General features: G+C 28.8%; 1 protein-coding gene across 2 annotated transcripts; it reads left to right on the top strand.

The window, feature by feature from the left end:
* On the top strand, positions 8315 to 11682 carry LOC109361575 (IQ domain-containing protein IQM2-like). Of its 2 annotated transcripts, XM_019607070.1 has the most exons (9): positions 8315 to 8548; positions 8736 to 9255; positions 9348 to 9462; positions 9603 to 9668; positions 9765 to 9853; positions 9940 to 10027; positions 10133 to 10369; positions 10481 to 10582; positions 10697 to 11682. In XM_019607070.1, exons 2-9 carry the CDS (start codon positions 8780 to 8782, stop codon positions 11495 to 11497), a joined length of 1974 nt encoding a protein of 657 aa, XP_019462615.1. In that variant the 5' UTR covers positions 8315 to 8548; positions 8736 to 8779; the 3' UTR covers positions 11498 to 11682. The 2 variants fall into 2 exon arrangements, with proteins under 2 accessions (XP_019462615.1, XP_019462616.1); XM_019607071.1 differs by lacking the exon at positions 8315 to 8548 and having other exon boundaries at positions 8558 to 9255.

The following is an 11888-nucleotide window of genomic DNA, read 5'->3' as shown; positions in this document are numbered from 1 at the left end:
CTACCAGAAAGTTCGAAAAAATCGAAATATGTATTATAAACTTTACTTTTTAAGTAGAGACAAAAACACAAAATTAGCTTAGCCTTTCTTCATACCTTCCCTAGTTTGAGGCTAGGTTCCCTTCATAGATTATTAAATTATTTTTTAACCATGCAAACATTTCAGTGTATTCTTGAGATGGATAACATTTTCTTGTAATTTTAAGATTTTGGGCATTGAAGAGCTAGAACATGGGAATTATATGTGTGACTAAAATTAATGGTCCACTAAGTTGACTAGAGATCACGTTTCCTAAAGTTATCTCATTTTTTGTCTTATTCAATAAGATATTGCTATATGAATAAAAAGAAAATTTAAAAAAAAAATCTAATTAGTTAGTTCAGGATAAGGAATGAGGTACTATTGGAGACAAACAATTTTTATCGAAATTAGTTCAGGTGAATAAGTAATTAATAATTACTTAGTGTACTGATTCATTCATTATTATTTTTTTGTAATATTAACGTATCTCATCACGTTTTTAATTCAATCATTAATGTTTGATACTAGAGTTGCTCACCTTTTCCCATTGTATACATCACTTGTCACCCGACCCTTGTATTCATATTATTTCTCTTTTACATCATTATTTACATTTTTTCTTCATTTTATACCCCCAATATCAATTACATCTTTTAGTTTTATCTTTCCTATATTACTTTCACCCATTAATTGTTGGCAAACATTGTTCTTATATTTTAAGGCTACACATATGTTCATGATCTATGATTTAAAATATAATATAATAATAGCAATGGTTAGTTGTAGCCTAATTTTACCTTTATATTAATCTTATTGCTATTTATTTATTTATTAAAAACTATAAATGGTCGACGTAATACACTCTCTACATAAAAGTTTTCACTATTTACATAAATAGTATTTCTTTATCTTTAAATTTTTATATTATATATAATAATATGTAACTAATTGATGATATTAAAAAATAAAAAATAGAGCCGATGAAGATTGATTATTCAGTTGGTGTGAAATTAAATATATAGACCACAAGGTAGTAAGCTCAAATTGCATTATCGGTGTGAAGACTAATTAGTGAATAATATCAAGGGTTCATAAAAAGCATGAGGTTTATCCTTATCATAATTAACACATAAACCTAATTCACCTAAATTTTCGCTATAAAAAAACTCTGCATTAATACTTTGTTTGGTTAAAGAGTAGAAAATAGAAAATATAGTTATAAATTTTTTAATGACAAAAATATTCATATATTAAAAAGAATATGAAAAAAATGTTTTATTACCCTTTAAAATTTATTGTAAAGAATATATTATAGTAATTTTAAAAAGTAATAATAGTGAAAATAGTTTAAATAAATAATGTATTAGAGATTGATTAAATGAGTTGTTTCTCGCCTTAAATCTTGGATTCAGGAATGTGGTTTTGCAAAGTGATTGCTTGGATGTTCAGATTATTTATGAGGAGATTTCAATTCGGATTGTTCGCATTTTATCTGTGACCGCTAACATTAGATCTTGTTTGGCTCGTTCTTGGGTAGTTAAGGTTTCCTATGTGAATAGAGAGGCTAATATGGTGGCGGACTTCATTGCTAAATTGAGTTCTCACTCAACAGATGAAATGAAAACTTGAGATTCAACCCCAAGAGATTGTCAACTTCTATTATAGTTTGATATTTCTATGTGTTCGTGACTTCGTGGTTTATTTCTTTTTTTCCGATGTAACAAAAAAAAGATAGAAGGAGTTTTTCAAGTTTTATGTACATTTTATTTCTCATTTTTCAATCAAATGAGTAAAATATCCATTTTATCTTTAGCTTCTTTCTAATCAACTTCTTTCTTCTCTTTCTCAATAAATAAAAACAGGGGTACGTGTACACCAAATCAAAGTCAATATTCTCTCTATATGTTCATTCATATAATCGTGAATATGAATTATAACCTCATATTTGGAACAATCGATCACACAAAATAAACAGGAGGAGATGAAGGATTGTGTATGTTGACTTCTTTCAGAGTAAAATCAATAAGTTAATTCCCTTCGATCTCATTGTCTAAGAAAAGAAAGATCTCGTGGTCTAGTAAATTTGAAATGTTAAGATCCACTAGCTGGCAAGATATACTTGCAAACTTAAATATATGGAAAATGAAATTTTTATTCAAATGACCGAAAGATGAAACACAAACACGTAGATTCCTAACAAATGTTTCCTTAATTACCACCTAAAGTAGCCCTTTTTCATTTTTCATAATTGAAAAGAAGAACTAGTTTAATTATATATTATCATCTCAACAACTTCTGAATATGCTGTATACATTTTCCGACACCGTACACTTGCATGCATTATACATAAGCATGTGTTAGGTTATTCCGGTGTGCGCTTTACCAATTTCCGCAGCAAATCCACAATCATGTAACTATTATCTATATATTCTATAAATATGAAAAATGAATGAATCAGAGTATATGGTTTCATTATTTTGGGTAGAAAAAGTATATGGTTTCATTATTTATAAAACTACCCATCCGTATATACATCATCATACATACAGTATGAAGTGGAAAGGGCTACACCTTTACACCGCATACACGGGAAATTATCAAACTCGTTGGAGATTGATGATCAATATCTGTGTAGATATAATTAATTTCTACGTTAATTGTGCATATTATATATTATATGGAAAGATATCCACTTATTTTAAGAGTATATATTTTAAACTTATTTCTCATCATAATCATCAATTCTAGGAAAATCTAATAGTTTGACTAAGTGAGTAGATCTAAACCATTAGATGTCCATAATATTGATGGTTAATATAATGTTGAAGTAAGTGGATCCACACTCATATTATATATGTGGGGAGAGATTCGTTTACACACAATTTAAGTTACTCTAATTACACTCAATCTTATTTATTGATTTTCTTAAATAGTCCGTTAGATTATTAAGTGATGAGAAAGAAAAAAAGAAACTTAGATTTTTTTTTTAATTTTCATCAATTTGGTTAGATTTAAGAAAATCAATGGATGGGATTGAGTGTAATTAATGTAACTTAACTTGAGCGTAAATGAATCTCTTATTTATTTATATATATATATAGTGAGGATTCACTTGTTCTAATAGTAATTTTTTTAAAGTTACTTTTCATTCTAGCTATCAATTTTATTGACATATAATAGTTTAGATCTACTCACTAATTTATACCATTAGATTTCACTAGAATTGATGGCTAGAATGAGGAGTAAATTTAAAAAAACTTACCATTAGATGCGGTGGATCTCTCCCCATATATATATATAAGCCTCCTAAAATTTGATTTGTAATATTTAATTATAATAGTGTATGGATGAACACTTTGTATGCACTTATATTTTTTTTCCTAATATAGAGTATATTGTCTCCCTATTATCATTCTTTAAGAAAAAAAATTTAAATATAATAAATGTAATATATAAACACAATAGAATCAAAAAGACGGAAGATAATATATGGAAGAGTGAAAGAATAGCGATAAATTAAAGGAAAAGAATGAAAGCATTATGATGGAAATGTATGAAATTTGTAGCAATTATTAATGGGAAATTACAAAAAAGATAGATTTTGAATATGAAAATTATGTCATGATGGTTATTAATTGTTTTGGATTTATAAATAGTATAGATATAAATATTTTATTTATTTAAAATTTAAATAATATTTAGTATATTTATTTAATAAAGTTAGAAATTCTTAAAATCTAGTGGTGTAAGGTCTCTAGATCCTCAGGATGATCAAAAGATCAAAGATCCAGTGAGTAACACTTGTTTGAAAGGATAATCATACACTTAAAAAATGATTAATTCATTACATAAAATGGTGAGTAAATACTTACAATAGTACCCCCAAAAATCAGAAGAACTTAATGCTTGTAATTTATCTTCAAATCTTAAAGACAATAAATTTTAAACCAAATTTTGAAACTTAAATTTTAAATGCCAATAGTTTTTTAATAAGATCTAGATAGAAATTCTTAAGATCGTTAGTTTTTTTTAAACATTAATTAAAAATATAACCAATGAACATATCTTTCCAATTTAGACGTTTGTGTTTAAAATTTATCTTCAAATATTAATATTTTGAATTAAATCTAAATTAGAATTTCTAAAATATAAAAATAGCAAGTAATAGTAGAATCATTGAACCTATGTCATTGACATTTAATTTTTAAAAAAATTCAGTTTTCAATATTTATATTTAAATCTCAAGTAGAAATCATAAATTTGTAGTTATCCTAAATCATAAAAACCATTAGCTTCTATTAAAATATCAAAATACGTATACAAGGTAGATTCACGACAAAGTGACATTTCCTAAAATCATAATTTAGTTTTTCTGGTGCACTATTTAATTTTTTTATCTATTAGTGTTAGTAGAATGAAGTTTTATTTAGTTTATGAGATTAATCGTTCGAATTTCTTATATTGTTCAATTTTATTTAGTATTAGTAGAATTATATTTTATTTATCTTATCTCATGTCAATCAATCTAAAATATATACTTGCCCTAACAATACAATACAATAGTTTAAAAAAACATTTTATTAAATAATTTCTTTCTAAATAAATACCTATAAAAATAGTTACATTATTTTACACTCCGTTAAAAATGAAAAAAAAATAACCTATAAAAAATTGTTGTTTATACTTATACTTAACTCATCTTTAAAAAAACATATAAGTAATTTATATTTATACTTAAATTAAACCATGGGTGAATATTACATGATGATTATGTATAAAAATATTGTACTATGCTTGTTATATGATAATTAATATCTGTTATTATAGCTGTTATATAGCAAAAAAAATTATGTTTACGTGAATTTTATATATTATCACTGTTATAATTCAATATTTATATTAAATTATCGTTCACTTTTTTTTTAAAATAATATAAATTAATAATATATACTATATTATATGTATGTAGATATCTTTGTATTGACAATATATAAATAATTTTTGAAATTTTATACGGGTCAAGGGATACATATAACAAATTTTATATCTTTCATTGACAGATAATATATGCTTGCACATTTAAAGAGAAATCACAAAGTCAATATATGCTCCTTTTAGCATGAATAAATAAATTTATCTATGTAGGTTTGAAAATTAAATACCTTTATCACTTTTGACAAAATTTGGACTGCTGAACTAAAAGACTTTTTGTTGTTATTACCAATAATACAAATTTATCGTCTAGTGTCTGTGGGACAGTGAGAACACTACAGGGAAGTTTCTAACTCTCACTTTCCTTTCACTTTACAAACATATCTTCAAATGGACAACTTTATATAACATAAAAGTTCCAATTTTTTAAGTAGGTGAGAAAGTGTACATTACCAGAATGAATGTATGAAAAAGTGTTACAATTTTGGTAATTTATGAGTTAGCTTTGGAATAATCGAAAGGCTTGGTGACTAAGCTAAAATGACTTAAGCAATGACTAATGGTTGATTTTGATAATTAATTAAGTCAGTGTCATTCACACTTAGATTGGGTTGCAAGTTACTTCCAGAATTAGTCATGAAAATGACCCCTAAAAATGAATCAATATATAAAAGGGAAGGGTTTTTCCTAGAAAACTATACTCATTAATTTCATTGGTTGTTATACGTGAGAAAAGAAAATGCACTTGGTCAAACCATATAAATGCTTTCTTATGTAGCTATACATACTGTGATAAATGGTCAAAATGAAGATAATGATTAATATAATAATAAACTAACATATCAGTAACCAATAAACCTATTAAGTTACGTTAAAGAACCTTGAACAACAATTTGTTATTTGTGTGGCCATTTGCTTCTACAAATAAGCTGATTTCTTCTGCATAATTCTTTTATAACTCATCATGCATTTTAATATTATTTACAAAATGTACTGTGTATTAATTTTATCATGTTATTTAGTTCTTTAACAAATCTATCATTTTATATAAATTTAAAAAAGCTAATTATAAATGAATATGAAATTAATACTTTTTTTGTTTGACTGGACATCTCTGCACGTGTAGCATGCGGAAACCTCTCCAAAGCCATAATCTATAACCAAAAGAATAAAAAATTGTTTTGCTTAAAAAAAATAAAGGGGAAATTACTAAAATAGACCAATTTTTAAAATATTATTTCAAAGATATTATTTTTAAGTGCTGAATGATGAAAAATTAATACTTTTTATTTTATTTAGGGCCTCGATTTGAGATTTTAATTTTATGATTTTTTTTGGGTTAGAAGTGAACCTAAAGAAAATTTTATAGAGTAATTAATTTAGTAATCAAGGTTCACAAGTATTTCATTTTAAAAAAAATACTAAACTCAATTCAAACAAATCACACCTCTTAAAAACTTCAACTAAGTAAATCAACATTGAGAGTAAATTATAAAAAGGTAAATAGATATAGTGTTGGTGAAAAATTAATGACATAAGTGTAAATAGATATTTGCTTTTGTAAATGAGAACTATTCACATGGCTGTAACTCATTTTTATACCTGCATTCTTCATCTTATCTTTTAATTTACTGTTGATTTCATTTTCCATCCAATAACCAAGTAAATTAGTGTAATAATAATCATCTTTAAATTAATATAAAATCAATATGTAAAGGTAGTGTAAGTGAAGTAACATGTGGTTGCATGTTTTAAGTAGTAGATGTTTGTTCTTAGTTAAGCAAAATGACTTGCGTGTGGAGGAATCCTTATTGAGATTTATCTCCACTATTCTTTGAATATTCTTGACAAACAGATTTGTTCCTTATGTGGATATATATGACTAGAAAAAAAATAGTGGAATGGAAGAAAAAAATTAAATTTATATAACTAGTGTATCGATAGACATTTCGTGTCTACCGACCCACATTCTTATTTTATATGAAATATATAATTTTATTATACTTTATATTGAATATACATGATATTATAGTTTTAGTAATAAAAAATATAAAAATAAATTATGATATTATGAAAAATTATATTGGAGATTTGATATTTTTGGTGTATGTAATTTACTCTAGTTTTCATGAATACTTTTTATTATGTGAGAAAATATTGTAACTTTAGTAGGTAAAAGTATACGTTATAGATATAAACTAAAATCTCCTCCTTATAATAGAGATCATACATAAATGAGTAAATTATACTCACATCCCTGAATTTTAGTGAAATTACACAAATCACCCATCACTTTTCTAAACTTACACAAAACTCCATTAGTTTTGTACTTTCATTACACTGATCACTCATATATAAGAAATAAGTGTAATATTTTAAACAAAAAATGTGATAAATGCAATTAAGTTAAACAAAACATGACATGTAGCCAAGTCTAAATAATATACAAATCAATATACATTTATTATTTTTTTGTTACAAAATGCATCAACAATTATAAAGAAATATTGTTTAAATCACTCTTATAATGTAGTGTAACGAACCAAAAATAATAAAGATACATTGATTTGTATATTATTTAGCCTTGGCTACATGTCATGTTTTGTTTAACTTAATTGCATTTATCACATTTTTTGTTTAAAAATTACACTTATTTCTTATACAAGAATGATCAGTGTAACGAAAGTACAAAACTATGGGAGGTTTGTGTAAGTTTAGAAAAGTGAGGGGTGCTTTGTGTAATTTCACTAAAACTCAGGAGATGTCAGTATAATTTACCTTACATAAATTTATAAATTTATGTACATATATATAATAAAATAAAAGAGTAACAATCTAACAGCTCAGTTTAAAAAATATATAAATTAAAAACTTTTCATTATACCAGAGTAATTAATTAGAGTTTAAGGGCCAGTTATAAGAAAAAATAGTTTTAGTAACTAATTAAAAAATGCATAAAGTTTAGGTCTTTTCCCAAATAATAATATTACTTGACTTGAGTTCATATGGTGGAGGATGTGGTTCTAAGAAGTAGAAAAATGGGAAAAAGATCTATCTCAAACCATTATTAATAAAACAAAAACTAATTTTTTTTAATTGTTATAACATATTTATTTTTCATTGATCTCAGATATGAGGAGGAGATGAGATAATTTGTTGTAAAAATAGAGAGAGTAGAATCTGGTTCTGAAATGTTGCATTTACCAACAATCTCTTCCAAAACACCTTATTAGCAGACGTCACAGTGAATAAACGTGAGAGTCTACTTGTTCACTCCACGTGGTTGGAAAGTTGAAACTCTGTCTCTGTCTCTCTCTACTCCTTTTCTCTTTCAACACACACACTCTCTCTCTCTCTCTCTCTTTCTCCTCACATATCTCTCTCACATTATGTGTATATATATGTGAAGTGAATCAGGAACCGACGATATTCTCATCTATCATCTACAACAACCTCATTTTCCTCTATCACCATTACAAAACCTATCATATATTTTCTCCATTCCTTCTATACTACACTTTTCCATTATCTTCATACAATAACTCACTACAGATTCTTATCCCCACTCTAGTTTTTTGGATTCTCGAATATTCAGGTACTCTTTTATTCATCCTCCTTTTATTGGACAAATGATGATAAACCCTTTCTGCATATTGCATCATAATGTTTGAAATGAAAAATGCAACACCCTTTTAAGATCCGTGTTCTTATTTAACTGGATTAATCTGTGACAAATGAAAAAAAACATCATTTTTTAACATTGATTTCTTGCCAATTTTCAGGACCAGAAACTGCATAAGATTCTAAAGATTGGTTTTGTTGTCATATGGGGTTATTTTTTTCATGTCCATTCGCTAAGTATAGTGATGTTGTAGATGATTTAGACTCTATGGTTGTGAAATCCATCAACTTTGGCAATGATAAGATCAAAACTTTAGTCCGATCAGTTAGTTTTAAGAATCAAGATTTAGAACCCACAATACTTAAATCTCTAGGTTCTGGAAAGATGACAATAGAAAAATCTGTGAGCTTCAAAAGAAAAGATCTGGAGAATATGATCTTAACCAAGAGTTTATCACTTGATGAAGAGCAAAACATTGCTATCTCTAGGATTTATAAAAAGAGCAAAGAGGTGGATGATCAATCTTTCAGGCCAGAATGTCAAGTCGAGTCGATCCAATCGGCACTTTTGAATCCAAGCAGCCCAAAACACATGGCTGCACTTAAATTGCAGAAAGTATACAAGAGCTTTCGGACCAGAAGAAAGCTAGCAGATTGTGCAATTTTAGTCGAACAAAGCTGGTACTTAGTTGTTGTCCTAAGCACATTCCCATTATTTACAAAATTCATGTGATTCTTAACTGTTATTTTTCGATCCTTGATTTTATTCATAGGTGGAAGCTCTTAGATTTTGCTGAACTCAAGCGCAGCTCGATATCTTTCTTTGACATTGAGAAACATGAAACCGCCATTTCACGCTGGTCTAGAGCTAGAACAAGAGCTGCTAAGGTACTTTTAAGTTTCAACATTAACATGTGTTTGAAGTTTTATTTATATTTTGGAAGGATGAATTTAAGCCCTAAGATCTAGACTTCTAAGTCCTAATTTTCAAGCTGTAAGAAACTTAATCTATGTTTTTTGTCATACAGGTTGGAAAAGGTTTATCTAAAGATGATAAAGCTCAAAAGCTTGCTCTCCAGCACTGGCTTGAAGCGGTTAGTGAAACAAAATTCCACCAGTTCTTTATCCACATACAACTGGTCGCTCATCTATTATTACATACTGAAATGTTTTTTTGTTGTGCAAAATAGATTGATCCGCGCCATCGCTATGGACATAATCTACACTTCTATTATGATAATTGGCTTCAATGTCAGAGCCGAGAACCTTTCTTCTACTGGTAATGTTCATTGGAAATTGTCTCTCTTGTTACAATTAGGCTTACATTTCATATAGATTTTTTGACGCTCGAGTTTGAAACTGCAGGCTAGATATAGGTGAAGGAAGAGAAGTAAATCTTGAGAAGTGCCCTCGAGCTAAACTTCAGCAGCAATGTATTAAATATCTCGGTCCGGTATGATTTGCTACATTTAGATGAACTTTCCCTTATTAGAAATATATACATGAGCAACTTTGGTATAAAATTTTTATTCATGATTTCCGTTCTTCTTTCTTTCAGATCGAAAGGTTGCCTTATGAAGTTGTTGTGGAGGACGGAAAGTTCTGTTACAAACAATCTGGAGAGATTCTTCACACGGGAGAAGATGAACATGCCAAGTGGATTTTTGTCCTCAGCACATCTAAGACATTGTTTGTTGGCAAGAAGAAGAAAGGTTCATTTCAGCATTCTAGCTTTTTAGCCGGAGGAGCAACATCTTCTGCCGGGAGACTAGTGGTTGAACATGGTGTCTTGAAGGTATAAATATCAAAATCAATTACTCTTTTGATGCATTCCAATTGCCATAGGTGGCTGATGTTTTTGTTTATGTGCATAGTTAAAAATGATTTTGTTGTTTATTTTCAACAGGCAGTTTGGCCTCACAGTGGCCATTATCGTCCGACAGCGGAGAATTTTAAGGAATTTATTTCATTCCTTCAGGAAAACAATGTGAACCTTTCAGATGTCAAGGTATGAAAAGATAAAACAAAGGCTTTAACATTATTTTGTAATGATTTAGATGCTAGATCTGTTTTCAAGATGCAAATGAACCTATTCTGATGAAATCCACTTTACTATATGCAGATGGCTCCAGTTGATGAGAGTGATGACTTAAGTTCAGTGAGGAGCAGTGGTCATCTTAGATGCCTTTCATCTGAAGAATACTACGCCGAGAATGTCAGTGGTTTGGAGACTGAAGAAACCAGTTTCAAAGACTCAATTGTAGGCAAGTCTGATTTGATTGAAACCGAGAGCGAGTCTGTATTGATGGCACCTGGCACTACACAATTCCGGATTCTTGCCAGAAAGCTCACCAATCTTGAAATACCAAAAAGGGGTCAAGTGTTTGAAGGGCAATTTTCTGAGAGTTTCCAATTGGAATCTCCTAAAAGTGGTCAAGAAACAGCACAAGTATTTGTACAAGAGCTAGATCACACAACACCAAAGCAAAACTTCTCTGATGAGAATGATGTTGAAACCATTACAGAAGAGTCAATACTTAAAAGAATCAACTCACATAAAGAAATGAAATCATACCAACTTGGGAAGCAGTTGTCATCCAAATGGACAACTGGAGCTGGACCGCGCATCGGCTGCGTGAGGGACTACCCCTGCGAACTTCAGTTCCGAGCTCTGGAGCAAGTAAACCTGTCTCCAAGAACCAGTTGCCGCTCTAAATTATTGTTTGCCTCTAGAACCACCACTGGATTGAGTCCTAGTGTTTCAACTCTAGCAACTAGTGTTTCGAGTGTAGCAAGTTTATGTGGCGACACAACAGAACCACTGCTTGAAAATAATAGAAGCGAGCAGAATTCGATATCAGAATTCTCAGTGTCGCCATTGATCAGAGGAACATCAGTTATACCACTTATTCATATGTTATGAGTGAATAGGATTACCCCATTTATTTATTCTTGTGTTAATAGGTAACAAATATATGATGATTTTTTGTTATTCTTTCCATTAATTCACATAGACATTCTTTTTTCATTCATATATAATGTAGGATGAAAATTGTAAAATTCTTTTAGGATCTATTTGCCCTCCTAATACAAAGGAAACATTCATTCTTAGATTCTGTCAATGGAATAAGTGAACTGAACTCAAAATGTGTTTTGACACATTCCTACTCTATTTAGGATTTGTTTGTGAGTTGTGGAAAATAAACCTATGGCCCTGTTGATCTTCTTTGCTAGATTAGATTGGTAGTCAAGTCAATAAAGTGGAAAAAGGAGCTCTATTGTCTTTTTGATGTACTTGATAATGGGCTGTCACA

The sequence above is a fragment of the Lupinus angustifolius genome, chromosome LG12 (genome assembly GCF_001865875.1).
Source record: "Lupinus angustifolius cultivar Tanjil chromosome LG12, LupAngTanjil_v1.0, whole genome shotgun sequence".
NCBI classification, from domain to species: Eukaryota; Viridiplantae; Streptophyta; class Magnoliopsida; order Fabales; family Fabaceae; genus Lupinus; species Lupinus angustifolius.
This window is presented reverse-complemented; position numbering and strand designations above follow the sequence as displayed.

Bases quoted from the DNA above. Each gene is read 5' to 3' on its own strand.
- LOC109361575 (XM_019607070.1), top strand. From the start codon at position 8,780: ATGGGGTTATTTTTTTCATGTCCATTCGCTAAGTATAGTGATGTTGTA. The intron at 9,463-9,602 runs GTACTTTTAAGT...TTTGTCATACAG, and splicing joins CTAGAACAAGAGCTGCTAAG to GTTGGAAAAGGTTTATCTAA. The intron at 10,583-10,696 runs GTATGAAAAGAT...TACTATATGCAG, and splicing joins TGAACCTTTCAGATGTCAAG to ATGGCTCCAGTTGATGAGAG.